At 38.7% G+C, this 24333-nt stretch overlaps 1 protein-coding gene across 4 annotated transcripts in view; it reads left to right on the top strand.

Moving 5' to 3' along the window:
- The window catches only part of pam (peptidylglycine alpha-amidating monooxygenase), a 146994-nt gene extending 123278 nt beyond the window's left edge, over positions 1-23716 (top strand). For all 4 annotated transcript variants that reach the window (XM_052020022.1, XM_052020019.1, XM_052020021.1 and 1 more), the window contains 11 exons: positions 6930-7059; positions 8767-8883; positions 13243-13315; positions 14059-14263; positions 16193-16402; positions 18201-18319; positions 18437-18536; positions 21376-21435; positions 21669-21872; positions 22616-22678; positions 22863-23716. In XM_052020022.1, coding sequence (XP_051875982.1) covers positions 6930-7059; positions 8767-8883; positions 13243-13315; positions 14059-14263; positions 16193-16402; positions 18201-18319; positions 18437-18536; positions 21376-21435; positions 21669-21872; positions 22616-22678; positions 22863-23047 — 1466 coding nt within the window. In that variant the 3' untranslated portion in view covers positions 23048-23716. The remainder of the gene's footprint in view (positions 1-6929; positions 7060-8766; positions 8884-13242; positions 13316-14058; positions 14264-16192; positions 16403-18200; positions 18320-18436; positions 18537-21375; positions 21436-21668; positions 21873-22615; positions 22679-22862) is intronic.
- The last annotated feature ends 617 nt before the right edge of the window (positions 23717-24333 follow it).

Below are 24333 nucleotides of genomic sequence, written 5' to 3'. Positions count from 1 at the left end.
TGTTGTCAGATAATCTGTCTTGTTTCAAATGCAGTGTGTATTTGTGTATATTCAGATAAGGAGCCTCAGGCTTTGACTTTTTAACAACTTCCTGCATAAATCAACACTCATCCCATTGAATCCTGCATCTTGGTTCAGATCTGCTAGTATTTAATGGCACATCTCATTAACATGCCATAACAAATTAAAATATTTACAAGTGAATGTAACTAAGTACAATGAATAACACCAAAATCTACACTAATTCTCATTGAAATTTATTGAGAGCTATCAGCCCTTTTCTCTCAATTTCTGATTGTCAAGGATAAAACTGCCTTACTTCACTCTCTTTACAGTTCTCACCCTCCCCTTCTCCAGCACCTCTACAGAATTTCTGGCATCCTGGGTGATCAGAAAATGTTAAATGAATTGAATTCTTGCCACATGCAACAGAGAAGCATCAAAAGCTATGCATGTGCACATCTTAGGTTGTTGTCATTTCTAGGTTTCATATTTTGATTTTGCCCTGAATTTTTTTAAAATGATATCATGTTATTTGCGATGGGTGTGGCTATGATTTCAAGATTGACAAGTAGAGTGGCATATAATGTACCTATTTAAGAGAACAACTGAAGCCAAGCCTCTGACAAATCTTTATTCTCAAACTCAGTGAAGAAATTTATTTCATATCTATTAACAGTTGGAATTTCATGAATGTATAATTGAAGAAATCCAACCTGAATTGTTTGACCAGCAATATCTATAGAATATACAACAGTACAGCACAGGAACAGGCCCTTCAGCCCACAATGTTGTGCTGAACTAATTAAACTATTTATTAAATGCCTAACTAAACTAATCCCTTCTGCCTACACCATATCCCTCCATTCTCTGCACATTCATCTGCCTCTATAAGAGCCTCTTTTAAACACCTCTATCGTATCTGCTTCCACCACCCCTGGCAGCACATTCCAGGCACCCACCACTCTCTGTGTAAAAAGAACTTGCCCCACATCTCCACACATCTCCATTGAATTTACCCCCCTTACCTTAAATGCATGCCCTCTAGTATTAGACATATCTACCCCGGGGAAAAAAGATACCGGCTGTCCACTCTATCTATGTCTCATAATCTTATAAACTTCTATCAGGTCTCCCCTAAGCCTCCACCGCTCCAGAGAAAACAACCCAAGTTTGTCCAACCTCTCCTTATAGCGCATGCCATCTAATCCAGGTGTCCTGCTAAACCTCTTTTGCACCCTCTCCAAAGCCTCCATATCCTCCTTGTAATGGGGTGACCAGAACTTAATGCAATACTCCAGACACGGCCTAAATAATTATAAAGTTGCCACATAACTTCCCAACTCTTGAACTCAATGCTTCAACTAATAAAGGCAAGCATACCATGTGCCTTCTTTACCACCCTACCAACCTGTGCAGCCACTTTCAGGGAGCTATGGACTTGGACCCCAAGATCCCTCTGTACATCAACACTGTTAAGGGTCTTGCTCTCCCTTTACATTTGATCTCCCAAAGTGCAACACCTCACATTTGGCCGGATTAAACTCCACCTGCCAATTCTCCGCCCATATCTGCAACTGATCTATATCACGCTGTATCCTTTGGCAATCTTCTACACTATCCACACCACCAATCTTTGTATTGTCTGTGAACTTACCAACCCACCCATCCATATTTTCATCCAGGTCATTTATATATATCACAAACAGCAGAGGTCCCAGTACAGATCCCTGTGGAACACCACTGGTCACGGACCTCCAGCCAGAATTAAGTCCAGTAGACCACTACTCTGTCTTCTATGGGCAAACCAATTCCGAATCCAAACGGCCAACTCACCAAGGATCCCATGCATCCACATCCTCCCTCTTGTGTGATGTTGGATTAATGACAAACAACAGCCCGAAGAAATATATGCTTGTAATCAGTTCCTTGGTTTCTGATCCTGCCATGAGATACTTGCGTTACTACCCACAGTTGCAAGACTTGCACACAACTATTTTCTCCATTTGCAGGTCCACTTGTGCACTTAACAGCCCAGGCGTTCTCCTTGGATAAAATCTCTCCAACTGCCGCAATAAAAATAGACAGAAGCCACAATGCTAGTATGGTTGACAAAATTACATTCATATCGGTCTTCCAATTGAACTGTTTTATAATGTGTTCGAGATCTGGAACTTGTGGCAATATCTAAATTCAAAGTATTTTGCCTGCCTCTTTCTTCCTATTGAAATCAATTGGCCTTCTGAATTTATCTGGGACAGATTCAGTGAGCAGATTTCTCAGCCCAAGTTTCATGCTGGTCCCAAACTTCCATCTAGTTAAGCAGGTAAAATCTGGTGGTTTCAAGTGGAACTGCCAGATTTTAAGCAAAAGAAGATAATTGTCTTGACTGCTTCAAGAAAAGGAATACAATACATGTCAAAATCAAAACATTCTTTCTAATTTGTCTAATACTTTCTGGAATGGACATATATCAAATTACAGTAATATCTATAAAACTACAATTTATTAATCTCACTTCCATACACACTTTCCTGTCTTGACTACTGTTAAGTACTTTTGCTATTTTCATGTTAACTTTATTTGCACCCAAGCTATTGGAAAAATTACTTGTGACTGGGATCAAGCTGTGATAGTCATACTAAGAAAGGAAAACCCACTGAGGTTACATCCACAAAATGACAGGAACTCATGATATTATGCCGCTGTTCTGAATTTGGGATTAATGCTTAAATCACAGGGCAGAAAGATGTTAGGAAACTATTGTCATCAGGTTTTAATAGCCATATTGATTATACAAAAGTCTGTTTCATTTTCTTTACTGTTAGCTACATTTGTGCTGGAAAGAATTGATCCATTGTCTCAGATGATCAGCACCATTCACTTTTCAGAAAATACTGATTATGACAATTACAACATAAACCGGGATGTCTAGCTCAAGCAATTTTGTTTGATTTTTATTGTTGTATTAGCAATTATTTCAATCTTAATGGTCCCCATACCTTTTTAATTTCTCTTTCTATCAGCCATCTATCTAACTTATTCTTCCATGCCAATTTAGACAGACACTTAAATAGGCAAGGCATAGAAGGATATGGTCCCAATACAGGATAACTGTAGATGGACAGAAAGATCAGAATGGATGTGGAGGGCCAAAGAGCCCATTTCTGGCCTGTATGTACCTATGACCCTAAAGTCATTACTACTTCAACTATAACACCTATTGGTAAAGCTCACAACCACTTCAAATAAACATTTTAGTTCTTTGCAGCACCGTCTAGCTAAAATTGTCTCACTCAGCAAAGATCAGACGAAACTTCAGATTTTGCTGGTTGGTTCAGTTCAGATCTCCCGTTCCAGTCTATCATTTGGGAATTAATTATTTTCAGAAATTGAATTTCAAGTATTCAGACTGGCAAGTTAAAATGAAAGATTTGCATTAAAATGCCTTGTGCAAAGCAGTGCAATGTTTATCATTGCTTCAGAATTTTTTCATTAGCATCTGTTTAATATCAAACTTAGAAATTTGCTTACCAGTCGCCTTGAAGAATAACCAAAGCAACTTTAAAGACATGTCAGGAGAGTGCGAGTGACTTAGCTGAATGCCTTTTCTTTTACCCTACATTGGCATTTTAAACGCTTCTGATTGCTTTGAACTTTGTTTGCTGTTGATAATATATAATTTACAGATTTATTGATCAGTTGGTCATCCTTGAACGTGTTGAATAATATTAAGATGCAGGTGAATAAGAGGATGGGATAAGATGTTGAAGCCTTCTACTAACTTTTCTATAGGGATCATTTTTTTGCTTCTACTACTAAGTGCTATCAAAGATTGTTTATGTTACTGAGTAATTATCTTGAACTAAACTAACAATGAACAGAACACAAGGATGTAATACAAGTTCAGTTTTGGCAATTTTCTAAGAAAATAATTTAAATTTCAAATAAAAATCAATATTATTCACTGGTCAAATGTTCTTCCACAATCTGGACACTATGCCTGGGAAAAAAATACATCATTGCGCTCAATCTTAGGAATTGATTACCTTTTGAACTATTGTCATCATGTTCACACATCCTCCAGGTGCAAGCTGATGACTTTCCAGTGCAGAGTTTGAGTCACCTCTTTATACATGATGCTATTAGCTGTGACTTATACGCACCTGCTGGAAAAGTGACCCTGGCACCTACTGTTCCTTGATAGAGGATAGCTTTTGCCACATATGGCAAGCTGTCTTGGCTCGCAGGATCTTAGCTTCTAGCTGTCACCTGCTCACAATTGCTAAAATCGAGGACACCCTCTGATCCTGCATGCTCTGGAGATTACTCAGACATTATTTAACCAACATGTCCAAGCTATGTTCTTAACAACTTTTCTATATAGAAAACATTCCAAAAAAAAATTCAATTTTCTTTAATCATTAACAGGATTTTATGATAATACAATGAGTTCATACCATCTCCCAAATGAGAAATCCCTTTTCCCCCCCTCTGCACTCCTTATTCTCTCTCACACACATGCCAATCAACTCCCTTTGATTCCTTTTGCCATGAACCATAACCAATACGGGAGTGCACCCGAAGGAAACGCATGTGGTCACTGAGAGCACATGCATACTCACAGGGCTTGAGATCAGGATTGAACCAAGATCCCTGGAGGTGTGAGGCAGCAACACTAATTGTTCCATGTTGGAGTTGTTAGGACACGCACTATACCCAGATACTCGGTACTAATAATGTCACAGATACATCACAGCATAAATTAATATGATGAAATTCAATGGAGCGTAAGGGAATTATGTCAACAGACAGAAATGTCAGCAAGCATCATGGGTGGAGTTCTGTTTATGATATTTTCATTCTGTGAGGATGAGTGAGAAGGAGGAAGTTAAAAGAATGAACTGCTGTTGCTTCAGAATACAGTTAGACTGCATGTTGCACTCTAGATCCCATTTGACCTGTGCCCTCTGATGTGCCTTTATCCCAAGCAGCAGACCTCCAATTGTAAAAGCATGTAACATCCTCCATATCCTTGTTAACATAAGGGGAATGAATAATTTGGGAAGACACCAAAGAGTGGCCACTGATCCATAAATAGTGGATGAGTTTTTTAAATAGCATTAGTAATGGAATGTGTTGTCATTCCTGCTATTGAGCACCTGTTCAGTGGCAATAGTTTGAGAGGGTGTTAATTGGGAAATGATGCTCCAAAATAGCAATACTGCTGTTAAACCAGTAGTATTGCTATTAAGCCAGGCTGCCTGCTCTGTGTACTTTCAGTGGATGTTCAATCCGTACAGAATAACATCCTTATTATCTAATCATGAGGCCATTCAGCCTTATGGGTCCTGCTAGCTCCCAGGGAGTAATCCCAATCGTCCCATTCCTCTTATTTTCCTGTAGCCTCTCTCTCTCATGCATGCCCATCAATTCCCCTTTGATTCTTTATATATTAACCTACACTAAAGGGTAAATTGCAGTAACCGATTAACTCATCAGCACGTCTTCAGGATGCGAGAGGAATCCCCCAAGTGGTCACGGGGAGAACGTGCAAACCCCATAGAGGCAGCTCCTGAGATGATAATTTAACCTGGGTTCTTGAGGAGCTCTGAAGCAGTAGGTCGACTGCAGGACTATGCCACCCTTGTCATGTCGACAGCGATGTGAATGTTGCTGGCAATGGCAGCATTTATTATCCATCCCTTATTTCCCCTGAATCGAAGGGGCAATTAAAATTCAACCATATTGGTCAGCCTGTAGACAGGCCAGGTAAGGATGGCAGATTTACTTCCCCAAAGGGCATCTCTAAATTAAATATAACAATGTAGTAGTTTCAGAGTTATTATGACTGCTTTAAATTACAGATATTATTATTTAATTACTTGAATTTAAATTCACTACCTGCCTTAGTGGAATTCAAATTCATATTCCTGGATCAATGATCCAGAACCCTTTCTTCTAATTCAATAACTTAACAGCTGCCTTACTATACTAAACTAACAATGAACAGAACACAGGGAAGGATATGATGCAATTTCAGTTTTGGCAATTTTCTAAGAATATAAATTAAATTTCAAATAAAAATGAATATTATTCACTGGTCAAATGCTCTTTCACAATCTGTCCATTGTGCCTGGAAAAAAAATATAATTGCCCTCAATATTAGGACGATTACCTTTTGATCTATTGTCGTCATGTTCACGTATCCTCCATGTGCAAGCTGGTGACTTTCCAGTGTCGCCTCTTTATACATGATGCCATTAGCTGTTGAATTATAGGCACCTGCTGGAAAAGTGACCCTGGCACCCACTGTTCCTTGATAAAGGATAGCCTATGCCACATATGGCAAGCTGTCTTGGTTGGCAGACTCTTAGCTTCTAGCTGTCACTGGTGGAGACACCTGCTCACAATTGTTAAAATCGAGGATGCTCCCTCCAATCCTGCATGCTCTGGAGATTTCTGTTGGTACATCTCTACACTTAATTGACATACTGTCCCTGCAGATTTCTGTGTCTAATGCTCGTATGGTTACGAGGAATGCTGAATATTGTATTCAACATATTTTAATCGCAGGTGTAAATTATTAACTTCTCTAATTCACTTCTGATAATTGCTAGGTAGCTGCCAACAAGTCTCAAAACAGTAACTGGACTTGGTAATTGAATCAGTCTGTACTCTTTATTCATTTAGTGCCAGGTTTTCAATTGTGAAAAGACTCCACATGTTTTCATTAATGCCTTACTGAGAGATTTATCATGTTTTTAATATTTTTAAAAATAATTGTACTAATACCTGTTTTTCGTGTATGGTAATGAAACACATACAATTGCATTAAAATGCCAAATGTAATACTGGCATAAACACAATAATAATGAATTGTATTATCTATTTATTGCTATTGAGCTTTTTTTCATTCCAACTTGTAGTCCCACACATGGAGGAAGTGGTTAACTGGCCTGGAGGGAAACTGAAACTGGGCCAGGTTTCTGGAGTCGCTCTGAATTCCAAAAATAATCTCATAATTTTTCATCGAGGAAACCACGTGTGGGATGAGAAGTAAGTGAGTTTCTGTTTCTCCACAATTTAGTATTTTGGTGCATTGAGAATCCTCTTGCCTGTTAGAATATATTTTAACAACTATCCAGTGCTGGAATTGTAAAGAAAAGAAATACCAATTAGGTTGTTTATTTCTCCAGATTGAACCGTGAACATGTTTGCTTGACACAAAAGCCAACACTCTTCACACAAGAACTCTTGCATTCGCTTCTGAAACGTTGCTCACCTGTGCCCCACCTCAATCTAAACATTAATACACAATTTTGTCACCTCAGCACCATCGTTACTGGCTGTCCATCCTCCCACTCTATTAGCTGCATCCTCCTCAAAGCTACTGCATTATTCCTGTTCAGTATTTGCACCATTTTCTTCCCCCAATGGGAAAGTAATTTTAAAAGTTATAGCATGGTTGCGGCACAGATGGAGGCTATTTGTTACTTTAGGCTCTTGCTGGCTTTTTGAAAGAGCACTTCAATTTGTCTCATTCCCCAGCTCTTGTACCTCTGTGAGCTTTTTACTTGTTGCTCTCTCATGAAGGCAAGACTGGAATTTTGAGTTCACCATGGCAAATAGAGAATACACTTTTGACCCAGACTTTTGAAGTCAAGTGTAAATTTTCTGTATTTTACTCACAACTAACTGGCGTTGTTGCTTTGTCACTAACGACCTCGATATTCACTGGGACCAGTGGGAGGGGAGTTAGGCCAGGAACTAGAAAAAGGGGAGGTTCTGTCACATAAAAAAAGTTCACAGAGTGTGGGGGGAGCACGTTTGGAAGAAAAATGTCATGTAGGAAGATTGCTTGAGGGAGTAGGTGTTTGAATTTTGCTCCTTAGGCTCACCAAGCATTCCAATTGACCATATTCAATGTAATATCTAATCGTTAATAATATTTAACTGACATAAAGTAACAGACATTTGAGTGGCATGTATTGGTGATGAAAACATATCATTCTGGTGCTTTAAATGTACCATGTGACATTTTTCCCCTCACACATGGAAAATCCTATCTTAACAACTTAATACTGTATCAGTACCTATTTAAGCACCCTGCAAAATTAGTGATGTTCAGCACAAAGTATTTTAATTGGTCTCTCTTCAGTTGCCAGAATTCCCAAGACCTGGGAAGTCCAACCTGCTGTTAAATTTATGATTGTCGAAATCGAAGGAATGGAGCCTTATTTAAGTAATGGAGCCTGCCTGTCCACTGCAGGTTTCTTGGCCAATCCCAAATGCACTCGTGTTTAACCAGAGGCACGTGCATTTGTGGCAGGTTTGGAGTCAGGTTTTGTGCCCATCAGAGAGAGGTGAACATTCCCACTGATATATCTGTTGTGGCCATGCTTCTATTCTGTTGATGAATTTATATAAATTCTGAAACTCAGGACCCAAAGATTCTGGCACTGCATGTACTTGTCACTTAAAATAGTTTGTGCTGAACATTACTAATTTTGCAGGTCGTGTTTAAGTAGGTACTGATACATTATTAAGTTGTTGAGATAGGATTTTCCGTGTACAAGGGGAAAAAAATCACGTACATTTAATGCACTAAAATGATATGTCTTCATCACCAATGCATGCCACTCAAATGTCTGTTATTTAATGTCAATTAAATATTATTAATGATTAGATATTACATTAAATATGGTCAATCGGGATGCAACACTGGCAATGCTAATAATTCACTTTGTCTTTTGTTTCCGCTAGTTCTTTTGATCAAAAGCACGTCTATCAGCCCCAGGGTATTGGTCCAATTCTGCACAACACTATCCTCACTTTGGATCCTGCCAGTGCAGAAGTGCTGAATGCTGTGGGAGCATATATGTAAGTAAGATTAATGTTTTTGAGCTATTCTGTTGTTGCAGATTTTGCATCACAGTTGCTAGCCTTTTGAAAATACGATTTTGAAAATGCTTCTCAAATGTCGTGTGTTTAAGTATATAACCTTTTGCTCTTCCAAGAATGCTTTCTTTCATAGCTTTAAATTGGCATAATTAGTTTGTCATCTGTAAACAGTTTAGTTTAAGATTTTAGAATTCTTTTTCTTACAAGAATGCAAAAGATGATGGATAGCTGGAGGCTCTGTAGGGAGCTGCCAACTAGCTGCACTGCAGTCGTGAGGACACTTGGGATTTCTGTGTCTGTGCACTGCAGGGGAAGTACAAAAGCATTCTCGCTCAGCCTAAAGACGAGCACCAAGGCTGTGGTATTCATAAATTATTAATGCTTTTAATTAATATACATCAGTTAAATATGTTTTAAGGAAAGTTATTTTTAATTTTTTATTTTAAATTCGAATTATTTACATTTTTTCAACTGTTTCTCAATGTCTTTGATCATCAAAGATATTTAGAAACAATGAAAAGGCCTTCTGACAGCGCAGGTTATCAGAAGGCTTTCACCGTTGTTTGAGGGCAGAGCCTTAAGTTTAGATGCCCATGGCCTGTTCTGTCTCTCAGAATGATTGACATGGCAACACCAGCCAGACCTGGGGACCAGTGAGCTTGCAGGAAGGGTATTGCAGCTGCAGAGCCTATGCAAGGAGCAGCCATGTGGTCGAGTGCAATGCGGCTGCTGTGAGATTGGGCAGAAGGTCACAGTGATTCCAAAGATGATCCTCGTTTACCCTGATGGCCAGGGTTTCAACACCAAACTTGGCATCATCTTTCATGTGGAAAAGGGAAAGGAATGGGGAAAAAAGTCTAATATTTGTAGAAACCTTCTGCTAACTCTGGAAACAAATTCTCAGCAATTTGAATTTTGGTGTAGTTTCTGATGTATTTCATCCAGATATTTGCAACCAAACATTTTAATACTAAACTGCACTTGGCATTCTAACTCAAATGCTGATTTTCAGTAATCGTGTGAACATTTTTTTTCTCATTTTTAATTTTGACTTAAATAATTCAGTATTTAAATATGCCATTACAAACATGCAAGTCTACGACAGTGATAGGCATTAAACGACTAATTGGTCTGTCAAATCTGTCCTGTGATTTTCAAAATGTAAATTACTCGCACCACATTCTCAAACCCATTCAGTTCCCAAAGGATCCAGCCATGTAATTACTTCACATAAGCAGAAATCCAAATAAATGTTTGGCCAAATTTCAGAGAACAAAAACCCTGGAATATTTCTGTGCAGCATCAAAAGTGATAAAGCAAATTTTTTTGGAAATTATGAATAAAAACAAAGCTGCTGGAATTAGTCAGCAGGTCAGGCAGTACCTGTGGAGAGGGAAACTCCGTGTTAGTGCTTCAGGTCAGTGACCTTTCATCAGAACTGGAAATAGGTAAAAAGCAAACTGGTTTGAAGTTGCAGAGTAGGAGGAGGGATGGAGAGGACAAGAGGAGTGTCCATGAAAGGGTGAAGACACCAGCTGAATAATATGCATGTGCTGGATGAGAGTGATGAAGGCTTGTTATTTGCAGTAGATCTATCTGGAGGCAAAGTGCACAGAAGAAGGTAAATGAAAATAGAGCAAAATAAAACTGGAACTGTGAGATAGAAAGCAGTACAGTTGCTAGAAACGGAATGCTGCAAAAACTCAACAGGTCAGGCATCATCATCAATGGAGGGAGAAAATAGGAGTGAACATTACAAGATGACGGCCTTTCATCAGAACTGGCCAGTTCTATTACAAACTGAAAGTCGTTATCTAATTCGTTGATTTCATTTTTGAGGGTTGTAAGATCCCTAGTCGGAAGATGAGGTCCTGTTCCATGAGCTTGCATTGGGTTTCATTGGAACAGTGTAAGGGACTGAAGGTAGAGAAGTCTGACTGGGAATGGGATGGCAGACTAAACTGGAAGCTTAGTGTCATCCATGCAACCTGGACAGAGAGATTCTGCAAAATGGTCACCCAATCTCTGTTTGATTTCTCCAGTGTAAAGGAAACTAGATTGTGAGAACTGAATACAGAACACAAAACTAGAAGTGCACTGCTTCACCTGGGAGTAGTATTTGAGTCCCTGGATGGTGGTACAGAAAAGTTAATAGGTAGATGATACAGGCCTACATAACTTTGATGTGATCCATGGGTCGTGGGATCACATATTTCTGTGTGTTGAAGGCTGTTTTTGTTGTTAAGTATAGTAGTCTAGAATTGCATCTTCACCAAGTTGGCTACCTCATTTTTAGATATGCCTGGTGCCTTTCCTGGCATTCTTCTGTACTTCCCATTAAACCAGATTTGATCCTTTGGCTTGATTGTAATGGCAGAGTGAGGGATATGCAATGCTAGGAGGCTACAGGTTGTTGTAGTAGTGCACATTTTTGCTAATTTTCCACTGCTCCACAAGAGTGCCCAGCTTTGAGCTGCCAGATCCATTCTGAGTCTGTCCCATTGTCTATAATAGCGCCAGAAGATACAGTGAAGAAGTCCTTGGTATGGAGATGGGACTGGACAAGGACTGTCTAGTGATCACTTCTGCCAACGCTATTATAGACAATGGCATTTGCAACGGTTGGAATGGTGAGGATGAAGTTATTTAGGTGTCTGCCTTGGGTTGGTTCCCTCACTTCCTGCTACCAAATCTAATCTGGCAGCTACATCCTTCAGGACTCGGCCTATTCCATCCTTGGTGGTGCTACCATGCCTCTCTTGTTGATTGACATTGAAGCCCACATCCAAAGTACACTCTATTGCCTTGTTCAGTGCTTCTTAGTGTTGTTCAACCTGGAGGAACATTGATTCATCAGTTGAGGCAGAACAATAGATGGCAATTAAGATGAGAGTTCCTTTCTCATGTCTGGCCTGAGGCCATGAGACGTCATTGTTTCTGGAGTTGATGTTGAGGACTCCGGTGACATTTTCCTCCCACCTACTACTGTGGCTCCATCTCTGGTGGCTCTGTCCTGGTGGTGGGATAAACTTACCCAAGGATTGTTATTAAGATATCTTGGCACATTGTCTTTAAGTTATGATTCAGTGAGGAAGACTTTTGCTTCATAGTCTGTGGATCTGCTCTCCCAATTTAGGCACCAGTCCTTATAAGTTTGTAAGGCAAAATCCTCTTCAATTTGAATGGGCTGGGAGCGAGGCTGCTTTTATCCAAATTTGGTGCCTAAATTAATACGTGGTGGACTATCCGATTTTATTCTTTCTCGGTTTCCATGTAGTGGTAATGGTACAACTGGGTTGCCTACTGACCACTTCAGAGGCATTTAAAAGTCTGTCACATTGGTGTGTCTAGAGTTGTACATAGGCCAGACTGGGCAAGGATAGCAGATTTCCTCCTGCAGGAAACCTTGATCCCTTGGCTTGATCATAATGGTAGTGTGAGGGATGAGGCTGCAGATTGCAGTAGTGTAATCCAGTGGTTTTGTGGTCTTCATAACCAAAGGCTAATTTGTTTTAAGTTCTGGATTATTAGTGAATTTAAATTCCACAGCTGGCATGTGAGATTTGAACTTAGATTTTTGAATTGTTTGTCCCAAGATTTTGAATTATTTATCCAATTACTTGCTGTTCTACTACCATGTCCCATTATGCACCTGTCTTTTAAACACAGTGGTATCAGCCATGACCTAAACACATCCTGCTCTCTTTTGAGACATTTGCAGTAAATTGGCTAATGACTATGCACTGTTTATTCAATGGAATTGTGATTCTCCAAAGACAGTACCTGTCATCCAACCCAAACATGCATTCATGTACCCAAGTCCACCCAAATCTGCCTGACTCAAATAGAAGATCCAAGCAGATTAAATCAAATCCTCTCAAACAAACCTTATCAGGAAACTAAGTATAATAGATTTGCTACTGTACATTTATTCAGGCATAGTTTAAAATCTGATCCAGGGCTAATAGCAAAGTATGCTTTCCAGTCTTGGCTCTCCCATGACATAAGAATTGATTATTTACAAACTAAAAAAGTATTCATGTATATGGGTTATCGGATAGGCTGGAATGTCAAATTGTGCATGAACTAGCTTATTGCTAACCATGTGACATCAGAAAGTTTTTTAGTTGGAGAAAAAGAAACAACTGCAGACTTTTGGCCATCCTCTGGTTATTCTATTGCTGGAAAATTGTTAAAGTTTGACCCAGTTGTCACTACACTAACCTATCATCTTGTTGAGTGTGAGGTAACAACTATGCTGGGTCACCGATTGAAAGTGTGTTAATTATATTTGCTCTTGAAATTAGTCAAGCTAACAATCTTCACTTCACATTGCAGCTTCTATCTACCACATGGTATAAGCACGGACAAAAATGACAACTTCTGGGTAACTGATGTGGCACTTCATCAGGTAGGTGAACAACTTGGTGAGGTCACAATTTCCATTTTATAATCTTTTTGAAGAAATGCAGTTAAAATGCTTTCACATATACCAGACCTCTAAGTCTTGTATTCAGTAAGAAGTCACCTTAAGTGGGATTTGAACACAACCTCCTCTGCCCAGACCAACAAAGTGACAGGGAACATTTGCACCAGATAAACATCAATGCACGGTGTAATGAATTGATCTGTATGAACAGTATGCAAGACAAGTTTTTCACTGTACCTTGGTTCATGTGACAATAATAAACCAATTCCAATACTAACGGCTACCTCAGGTGATTTAAAAAGCCAGCTATATCTTTCTCAATGTCAGTTGTATGATAATGAAGTCACCTTACATTGGATTCACGTCAGATGCCCATCAAATTACATTGCTGTCCATGCAATGCTTCAGTTGGAGTTTTGGGTGGGGGTAGGTGGGAAGGGGCAGGGGTAAGAATTAAACCAAGTTGTCCCAGGGGAAGTAACCATAGTAGGACAGCTTTAGATTGGAACCCCAGAAGGTAAGTCCCATACTTGTCCCAGGACTCTGGGCCCAAGGTGGTACTTTAGCTATGTGAGTGGCCCCACAACAAAATCTGCTGCTGTGACCACCTGCACTTGAATTTCTAGGCCTATTTTTCTTTTTAATTTAAAATTGAAATCAAGTACATGTTTTGCAAAATGCTTACAGTTATGACTGTGATGTTGCTATTTCTGTCCCCAAATTAGGTTTACAAACTGGGAAGCAACGGTGACATTTTGTTAGTTCTTGGACAAGCCTTTCAGCCAGGAAGTGACAGTTATCATTTCTGTAAGCCCACCGATGTGGCAGTCGATCCAGTTAGTGGTCATTTCTACGTGTCTGACGGCTACTGCAACAGCAGGATCATTCAGTTTTCTCCAGAGGGAAAGTTCATTATGCAGTGGGGAGAAGGTATTGTGTTTCTCAAGAATTTTTAAATCACCTGTTTTTAAAGACAAAATTTAGACTTTGGAAAGCATTCAAAATACAGTGGAGGAGCAACTGTATCAGTTGATGGGATAAATGAGAATGATGTGGCAAGCAGAAATGTCCACAGTGTGGGGCTGGAGGCCAGACATCATTGCTTTGGTATCCGTCACGTATAACCAGGTTTACTATTTTCAGCTTCACCATTTACTATGATGGGATTTGAATATTCAATTTTGGCTTTTTAAGGACTGATAGTTAATAATGACTGAAAGAGGTATCTTCCAATCACAACTTTTTATATCCCATCTTGAGGTGTACCTAACAATAATATAATTCAGTACTTAAAGATTCCAATCCATATACCAAAGTGGTAGATGAGGCTCATTAGATAAGTGCAAGTCTGCCAACAATTTAATATCTTCTGTACAAATAAGCACCCCACACTTTCAAAAATGGTAAGAATCACTTTTGTTCTAATGTTTACTTGAGACATTGAAGAAAGTGGTGAAGGGATGGACCAGAGTGAGGGAATGGATGCATATTTCCAGACAATTAACACAGAAATTAACAGCTGGAGGTCTTTGGAATTGCCTTTAGCAGTTGTCCTGCCAAACTGCTGGCTGGATTGACTTGGAGGTTGGTTGAGGGTACATATAGAAGTAAGCTTATTGGGCCTGGTGGAAACACTGCTGCTCCTCCTGATTCACAAACAGTGCCATTAACACAATTATGGTAATTCCTGCTGACTTTCCTACATAGCCTTGCCTACTGGATTTCCCAGCTTGCAGCAGTTAATAATAAAAATCCTGTTAAATTAGAGGCAAACAGCTTCCTTAAAAACATATTTAAAAAAATATATGTCATAGACATATTAGAGTAAGCCACAGGCAGGTTGAGTTGAGTTTGAGATTTTGAATTCTTTTTATCTTTCACATATCGCCATCTCATGCAACATCTGGGATTAAAATTTCTCCCCTGAGTTTTCATCTCATAATGCCATGATAAAATGACACAGAAATCAAAAAGATTAGGTGAAGGCAGACCAGCTGGCCTCACTGTTCTGTAGGGAGATAAGAGAAATGGGTTGAAGATGTTTTATGCCAATTTTTAGTTTGTCGAGCTGAAGTCCAAATCCCGGATGTGCTTGCTCTCACCCAGCTAATTTGTCAGGGCACGTTACACACTGAATGGTGTTAAGCATTCAGTTTAGCAATTAATTAATTTACCTGATGGTCTCAGGAACATTGTAAGTTTTTTTAACTTGTTTCTATGACAGTTTTTTTTGACAATTTTATTGAAATTTTAAAATAAACACGCCCCTTGCTCTTCAGTTATTGGGTCGAATGACCTGTGATATCCAAATATTGTGACTCTGCTCTGTGATTCTATGGGTAAATAACTCACTCCCATTACCAGGTTAGAGTACAGCAATTAATTAAGTAGTTGCAGCATGTGATCTGATGATCATATCTTTTCTTTATATGATATGAGCTGACCTATAATCACTTGTGAAGTTATGGCTTGGTTTTGGTTATTTATATTCCATAACATTAAATCACAATGAATACAACCATGTACATCATTCAGATGATTCCATGTGTATTGTGACTGGCTGTAAGGTGACTGGACTATCTTTAAAAGGTATATAGAAATCTAATAACATACTAAGTAATAATATATGATAAACTATTTTCTGTGTGATATTTTGGCAGGTATGATTTCTTTATAAATGGTTGAAGGTGAGTCTCAGGTCAGCAGTTTAAGTAGTTAAAGCTGTTATAATCCGAGGCATTCTCAATGTTGTGGAACAGCAATACTATATTACTGCCTTAAATCTGTCAAATTTATTGTTAAGACTTTTTTAATATTGCAGTAATTCTGAAAGCATGAAACATAATTTTTACCTTGCAGAAAGCTCGCCTTCCCAGATACCTAAACCGGGTCAATTCTTCATTCCGCATAGTTTGACATTTGTGCCAGTATTAGGCCAGCTCTGTGTTGCTGACAGAGAGAATGGGCGAATCCAGTGTTTTATAGCACGATCTGGAGAATTCATTCGGGAGATTCATCATCCTGAATTTGGAGAGCGACTGTTTGCAGTATCCTACACATCTGACAATGGTAATACTGGAGATTGTGTATCTGTGTAAGCATGGTTTTGCCTTTTTCAAGATTCTACAGTGGATGTAAATCTGTGAAAATGTTTAAAATTCAATTAACTAATAAGCCTGCCCATATCTGTACTGAAAAGCAGTTACAGCAGTTAAATAAAATCTCAAAATAGTTTCTGGAATATAACATTTTGACAAATCCAATTTACTTACCATGCCAATGCTCCAATAAGGAGCATGGCTCTTTCCTCCTCTTTCCCAATCCTTCTACCCAGCACCCCGCCCACCCCACTCCCCCACCTACACTCTTCTCCCATCCCACCTTCTCTTTTTATCTGAATACTTAAAGCTCTATAAGCTCCAAACGTTTGGGGGAGGGGAAAAAAATAAATGGCCAAGTAATAGCGTGACAATAGTTGCCCAAATTTAATGCCTAATATTATAAATGAGATAAAAATGTATTGATTCTGGCAATCATTATATCTATCCATGTTTATTCATCGCACCATCCAACCCACAGCTTTGCCTCAGTAACCCAAGAGTCATAATCATAGAGTAGTATGGCATGGAAGAGGTCCTTCGGCCCACCGTGTCAGTGACCAGCCATCGGGTACCTATGTATACTAATTCCATTTTGCAGCTCCCCAGCCCATGGCCCTCTATGCCATATTATTTTAAGTGCTCTTCTAAATCTACTTAAATGCTGCGAGAGCACCTCGGACAGTGTGTGCCAGATTTTAACCTCCCTCTGGGTGAAAAAAATCCTTCAATTCCATGTGAAACCTCCGGTCCCTTACCTTCAACCTATGCCCTCTGGTTATTTCTTCTCACTTCTCATTTTCAAAGCTTCGCACTTTCTACCTTACCTATGCCCCTCGTAATTTTGTGCACCTCAAACATGTTCCCCTTCAGCCATCTCTGTGCCAAAGAAAACAAATTCAGATGATCCAGTCTCACTGCTCTATCCCAGGCAGTATCCAGGTGAATCCCCTCTGCACCCTGACTCCCTTTATTCTGGAGTCTGTGTTCTTTACCTGCAGAGGATTCTTGAATTTTGTTTGTGTATTAGTGCTTTTTGGCTCCTGTTTTGAAGTCTCTGCCTGTGCTTGAGTCGTCAATGGTTGCTCATGCACATATTTGGCAAATCATTCCTATTAAGCTGCACACTTTCCCATCGTTTTCCAAGCCCTCCCCAGGCCCAGTGTTGCTCTCCCAGAATCTCTTCATCACCCTTGAACGATGCCAGGTCCCTGTCCCTTCCCTGCTTTATCGTCATTGTCTGTTCGTTCACCCCTCTGCCTCTGAGTGCTGCCAAGCTCTCTACTTGATACTGGCTCATCCATTTTCAAATCCTAACTCAACATAAGAGATGCCAGTTTTTCCAAAAGTCATCTTTGTCCATTCCATTTCTCTTGCTAACCATCGCTTTACCTCCTCTGGCTTAGCCCCAGGACCCTGCCAGCATTTCCCACATATGTGAAAGAAATAAGCAGTACATGTTAGTCATTGACCATATCTGTCTTAAATAGGTGAGGTGGGACTAATTCAAAAATATCAAGACTGACTATAGGTGTCATGTTTTAACATGTCTTAAATAGGTGAGGTGGGACTAATTCAAAAATATCAAGACTGACTATAGGTGTCATGTTTTAACATCTTATTAAACCTTGTTTAGCTTTGCAGTAATTCCCAGGCTAGAAAAGGTTTTGGCAAAATTAGAACCAAATTTAAGGAATATAAATTTTTGATCAGACATCCATTGTTTAATTTGATTAGTTATTATTTAATTCCATTATTTTTTATTTTAGGTGGTCAGTTATATGCAGTAAATGGAGAAGCTCTTGTTGGCAAAGGAGTGCCAGTGCAAGGATTTGTTCTGAACTTTACAACTGGAGAATTACTGGATACCTTCAAACCAGAAAAACAGGTAGAAGTAAACAGAAACTTTGCTGTAAATTGAAATAATTTTTGCATATTTTTTTTAAGATTGGAATGAAATGTTTCTTCTTGAACATACAAATTAACATTGATTTGTTTTCTTAAGAAATTCCTGATGCCCCATGATATTGTTGCAGCAGATGACAAGACTGTCTATGCTGGGGATGTCCAAGCAAGCAGAGTGTGGAAATTTGTATCAGCAGAAAGTAAGCTTTCAAATGATTCATTATATTCATGTGTCACTGCAGAGTGTGTAGCTACTCCTACAGTATGGAAGTATCTGAGTACTTTATCAGCATTATTTTGGAAAATGGTGCATATAAATTACTGTTTTCTTTGTTTTGAAGCTTCCTTTTCAAATTAATTCTTACCAATGTACCAGGTGTTTGGTGTGGTTCATGATGCACTTCAAGTGTGAGCTGTGGAGAATTATACCTTCAACTTTGTCTGGTTAGGAGTCCCAGAACAATTCTGTCCCCTTGACTTTTGTCCCCTTGAATAGTGTTCTCTGGACCGTTGTATATGCTGCTGCAGTGATACCAGACTGGGACTCTTGATCTGCCTGTGGTACTTGGACATTTTGCAGCTCTTCAATAATTTCTGGTATAATATGAAATTTGATTAAACTAAAATATAGTAACTATAGTACATTTACTAGTATATATTAACACTGGAACACTAGCTATTTGCGGGTAGAGAGAGACGTAGTCAATTCTCCATAGTTAATACAAGAACCCATGATATAGGCCAGAACCAGCCTTCAAACTGCTTCCATTGAATATATTGATAGTTACAAGCAGTGATGAAATCACAAGATGCAACAGTATAAACAAGAACCGCTCACTGTCAGAACAGCAGGCAGTTATTTGTCACAAGTGGTCTGAAACTGATCACTGTTTATGCAGACAACTGGTTCCTCAACGTGTCCATGTTTCGATGCTGTACAAATATTTGTTTAATATTGGAACAGAGCAAGTATGACATAACAATGAGGCATTCTTATTTGATGGAAATTTTCAGAAGATTTAGTTTTCTCTATGATTACATATTTAATATGTATGTACATCTTTGGTAGGTTGGTTTACAGGGTATGCAGTAGTAATGTGGCTAATAGTGACTTTGAATGTGGCTCCAGAGTCGCATAACTGTGAGCACCACTGTACTATGGCATTGTTATCGCCATGTTCAAAATTGTACAGATGTCCACAAAACAGCTTGTCCCACAAATGCATTCTCGAGTGAGTCATTGCAGAAATTGCCATTGATTTACCTCTGATTCTATTCTGAGGTAGCAGAAATAATTTTAGTTAATTGTGACCTTTGGAGATAATTTGGGGTTGCAAGACATGAATATTTTTTCATTAATGTCTCTTTTTTTTAATGGATCTGCACGCCAACAAAATAAGGCTCTATAGAGAATCATATTTCTAAAATTGATCAGATTGTAGCTTCAGATTTGATTAGCGTTTATTTATCTCAGGAGTGCAGTGGAAAAATTGATATTTATAGGATTATGGTTCCTGACATCATTGTATAGTAGAATGGAGCAGCAGAGGCAGCCATTTGGCCCACAGAGCCTTTGTTATATCTTTGATTACTCAACTGTTTTTCTTCAGCTCAAATTTTTTTCCCTTCTCTACCACTTATCCAATTTCCTTTTAGAACATAGGAAACTTATAGCACAATTCAGGCCCTTCGGCCCACAAAACTGTACTGTACATGTCCCTACCTTAGAAATTATTAGGCTTACCCACAGCCCTCTATTTTTCTAAGCTCCACGTACCTCCCCAAAAGTCTCTTAAAAGACCCTACCGCATTCGCCTCCACCACTGTTGCCGGCAGCCCATTCCACACACTCACCACTCTCTGAGTTAAAAAAAAACCTACCCCTGACATCTCCTCTGTACCTACTCCCCGACACCTTAAACCTGTGTCCTCTTATGGCAATCATTTCAGCCCTGGGAAAAAGCCTCTGACTATCCACATGATCAGTGCCTCATCATCATGTACACCCCTATCAGGCATCATTGAATATTTTCCACTACCCTTTAAGGCAGTTTATTTCTAGGTTACAACAACAAAAATTACTTATCTTGCTTCTGATTCTTTTGTCAGTTATCGTAAATCTATTGACACCTAAATCACTGGAACCAATTCCTCCTTCATTCCATCAAAACAGTCCACAGTTCTGAACAGCAATAAAATCTTGTGTCTTTCGATAAAGAAATTTCTATATGGATAGCACTGATGTGTGACAGAAGTTTTAAATATACCATTAGTAGAGAATACTCTTCATAGTCCTTTAGCATCTTAGAATCTTGAAGGAGCATATATTTGTCCTATCAGGCTAATCTATTCAGTGTCTCCTTTCTTTGTTTCTTCTTTGGATAATAAGGATTCTTAACATCTCTCCTCTCTTGCCAGTTAGCTTAAATCCCTTCCTTCTAGTTACTGTAAGTGGAAGCTATATGACAAAGCATATAATTTTATTTAATCTCCAATGGATGCTCAGAGCATAAACCGCATAACTGATATCCTGGAGTACTAGAGAAAAAGATTTTTTTAAGCAAATTTGCTATTCAGAAACAAACATGAATAAATAGTTCTTGCAATTTTTAGACAATTATAAGGTTGACCAAGAAGTTTTAAAGAAAAGCTATTTTCCTGGCTGACTCAAAATTGCCACTCAATATCATTTGAAAAGAATTGAATATTTCATTGCTTTACATTCATACAAGTCATTTCTCAAGGTAACAGAGATAAGGTAGATGCATGTGAGATTTTACAATGATTGTCAGGGTTTCCTTGCAACATTAATTTTGTAAGCAGGTCACCATGACTCATGAGCCATTGCTTGAATCATCCACGTGTTTTTAGACATGGAAATAGATGCAAAAACATTACTGATGTTTGCAGTACCCACATGGGAATTTCCTTTTTCAACTGATGACTTTGGGGATTATTATTTAACATAGCAAAACTTCTCGAAGTGAGCTGAAATCTCAGAAGGATTTATAATGGATAAAATTTTATTTTTGTTTTAAGAAGCTGAGCATCGTTCGGTGAAGAAAGCTGGACCTGGTATTGAGATGCACGAGATAGATGGTGAGCATCTCCTGCCTTTCTTTGAACAACTTACTGCAAAAATCTGCACTGCAGCAAAAATGTAAATTGTTCAGTGTGAATAAAAGAATAAAAAACAATATCAGTGTTTTAAGAAATAGAAACTATGCATTATTGAAACAAATTTTAAACTGCATTTCAAAATTACTAGTGCAAACAAATTTATTAAATTGTTGCAAAGATTAATAACTGTTTCATATTATTTTTATTTTAAGCAACTGAAACATTCATGGAAGCAGAAATAGAAGGGAAGATGAGATCGCCTGATGTGCTGGAGAAACATAAAAGCAAAAGTGTTCTCAAACAGTCCAGTACTGCAGTTTCGCCTGTCCTTATTACATTACTGCTCATTATTCCTGTTGTGATGTTAGTGGGAATTGGAGTCTTCATCCACTGGCGAAAGGGCAAGATGTATGGAGGTATAGAATAAACTTTGAGATGCAAATAGTTTTGAACTAAAACATGTAATATTCAAACTGTACTTTTTTGGATTTATCTGTTTCAGCCTTTAAACTGTGGCACACATATTGTATGAATAATATTGAACTTTCATATATTTGGAGACAAGCCCATCAATCACATTCCATCACTTATCTGCCTGTCCTGACCCAAAACATTGACTGCCTGCTTTTCTCCATGGATGCTGCCTGACCTGCTGAGTTCCTCCAGCATCATGGTGTTTTTCATCAAGGAATGACCATTTCAATTTAGTTCCTAAAGACAACCCTTCATTAAATCAGCACGCTCTCAAAATGGTTGGTGTGTGAGATTAAAAGTGACATATAGTTTCATTAAAGGATATTTTTTGGGACTGAGACATGGGGCTGAAGCATATTTTCTCAACGAATATGAACTTAGTATCTGATCAAAATAAATTGGACAAGAGTTGTATTTTCAGTCAGAAGACTATTTGTCTACCTTGCCCAACCATCCTTGGTACTTGGTATTCCTTGGTACTTTTCTAATAATTTGGGAATTCCATGTGTTGACCAGGGTGCTGACCTGAAATCTATTATTGTTTCTTATCACTAGCATTACCAGTAAGCTGATTCGTACTTCATAAAAATCATAGTTTTGTTTACTGTGTTAATTTGTGAACTCTCCAACTGTATTGCTTGTTTATCAGAACCTACAGTCTGACATGCTTTCTTTGTCTTTATAGATGATGGTGACAGCAAATTAGAGTCAAAGCAATCATCGGGAGGAATCCTGGGGAGACTTGGGGGTAAGACAGTTATAAAAGGAAGGCAAAATCATTTGCAGCGTTCCTATCTTCACTAGTTACAAATCTCTCAATTTTGTCATTCTGGCTACACTGTTGCCAAAATTTTGCATCAGCAACAAATGAGTTGTTAGACCAGCAATGTTTTGCAACTTCCAAGGAATTTAAAATATGTTCTTTTTGGCAGGGAAAAACAGCAGAGGATTGAACTTGGGGAACTTCTTTGCAAGCCACAGAGGCTACAGTCGGAAAGGTTTTGACAGATTGAGTACTGAAGGAAGCGATCAAGAAAAAGATGATGAAGAAGGCACCGACTCAGAAATAGAAGAGTGTTCTGCACCACCACTTCCACCCACCACCTCATCCTCCTGAACTATGCTGATTCCAGTTTGATCTGATGATACATTGCGTTTAATTTTGTTGCCCTAAAAGCAGATGTATTCAGGATTTGTGTTTGATTGTAGTTGTATTAATCTGTTTTTGCTACACGTAAGTTTTTATTTATTTGTGGAGAGTTTCATATCATGCTTTTGCTATCATATTTAAACAATCAAGTCAGTTTTATTCTGGGGACCAGGAATTAATGCTGAAGCAAAATCTACTGCTTTGAGCCATATTGAATATTCTTTAAATGTTATTGCCTTACTTTGCCGGAGCTATAAACCTGTGTTGGTGAGTCGGTTACTTTTCTCTGCTTGAGGTGTAACATTTGGATACCGTCCTGTCTGGCACTTTAGTTTGATATTTCCAGTGTGTAATATTGTGCCTTCTTTATCAAGCATTCTCAGTCTACTGTAATCCAATCATACTATAAAAGGGAAGCAAAGCTGCTACTTTCTGTCTTAGTTTATATCTATAACTGTCTTGTTTACTGGAGAAAACTGTTTATACAGAGGATTAATCTGTATATACAGAAAAAGATCATTTTTGATGTATTCATAGTAAATGTCAATACTTTAGTTCTGGGGGAAACTTATTTTGTCAGAGGACTATTTTCAAGCGCTGAATGTAATTTGTGTAATAAAGTGTTCACAAGCATTACTCATTTTATACAAGATTCATTCATCTCCATCCTGCATAGTTTCAAGGTTGAACTTGGTATAGAGCAGTATCATTTTAGTGTAGATATTGTGACCTGCAAGGTTCTAAGACCTTCATTGGTCTGGCGCAGGAATATATCTGAAGTCTTAAGGCTGAAGTATTTGCAATCGTCAGCTTCCTCCTGAGGTCCCACCGTCACAGAAGGAAGTCTTCAGCTGATATAGTTCACTCCATCTGACCTTAAGAGATGGCTGAAAGCGTTAGGTACAGCAAACGTAATGGGATCAGACAAATCCTGGCTGTAAAGCTAAGACTTCTCCAGAATTAGCTGCACCACTGAGCAACCTATTCCAATGTACAAAATTGCCTGTATATGCCCTATTCACAAAAAGCAGGACAAATCTGATGTGGCTAATTATCAGCCCATTACCCTACCCTAAGTAATCAGAAGAGTGATGGAGAGGATCATTGACAGAGATCTAATTTCTTCTCTAAGATCTTGCGGAGATGTTAGAGAAGAAATTGTGGAGGCCCTTGTGGAGATATTTGCCTTATCGTTAACCACTGGTGAAGTTCCTGAAGACCAGAAGGCTAATGTTCTGTTGTTTAAGAAGGGT

This window comes from Pristis pectinata, chromosome 7, assembly GCF_009764475.1.
Source record: "Pristis pectinata isolate sPriPec2 chromosome 7, sPriPec2.1.pri, whole genome shotgun sequence".
NCBI lineage: Eukaryota > Metazoa > Chordata > Chondrichthyes > Rhinopristiformes > Pristidae > Pristis > Pristis pectinata.
The sequence above is the reverse complement of the archived record's forward strand: the minus strand, read 5'-3'. Positions and strand labels throughout refer to the sequence as shown.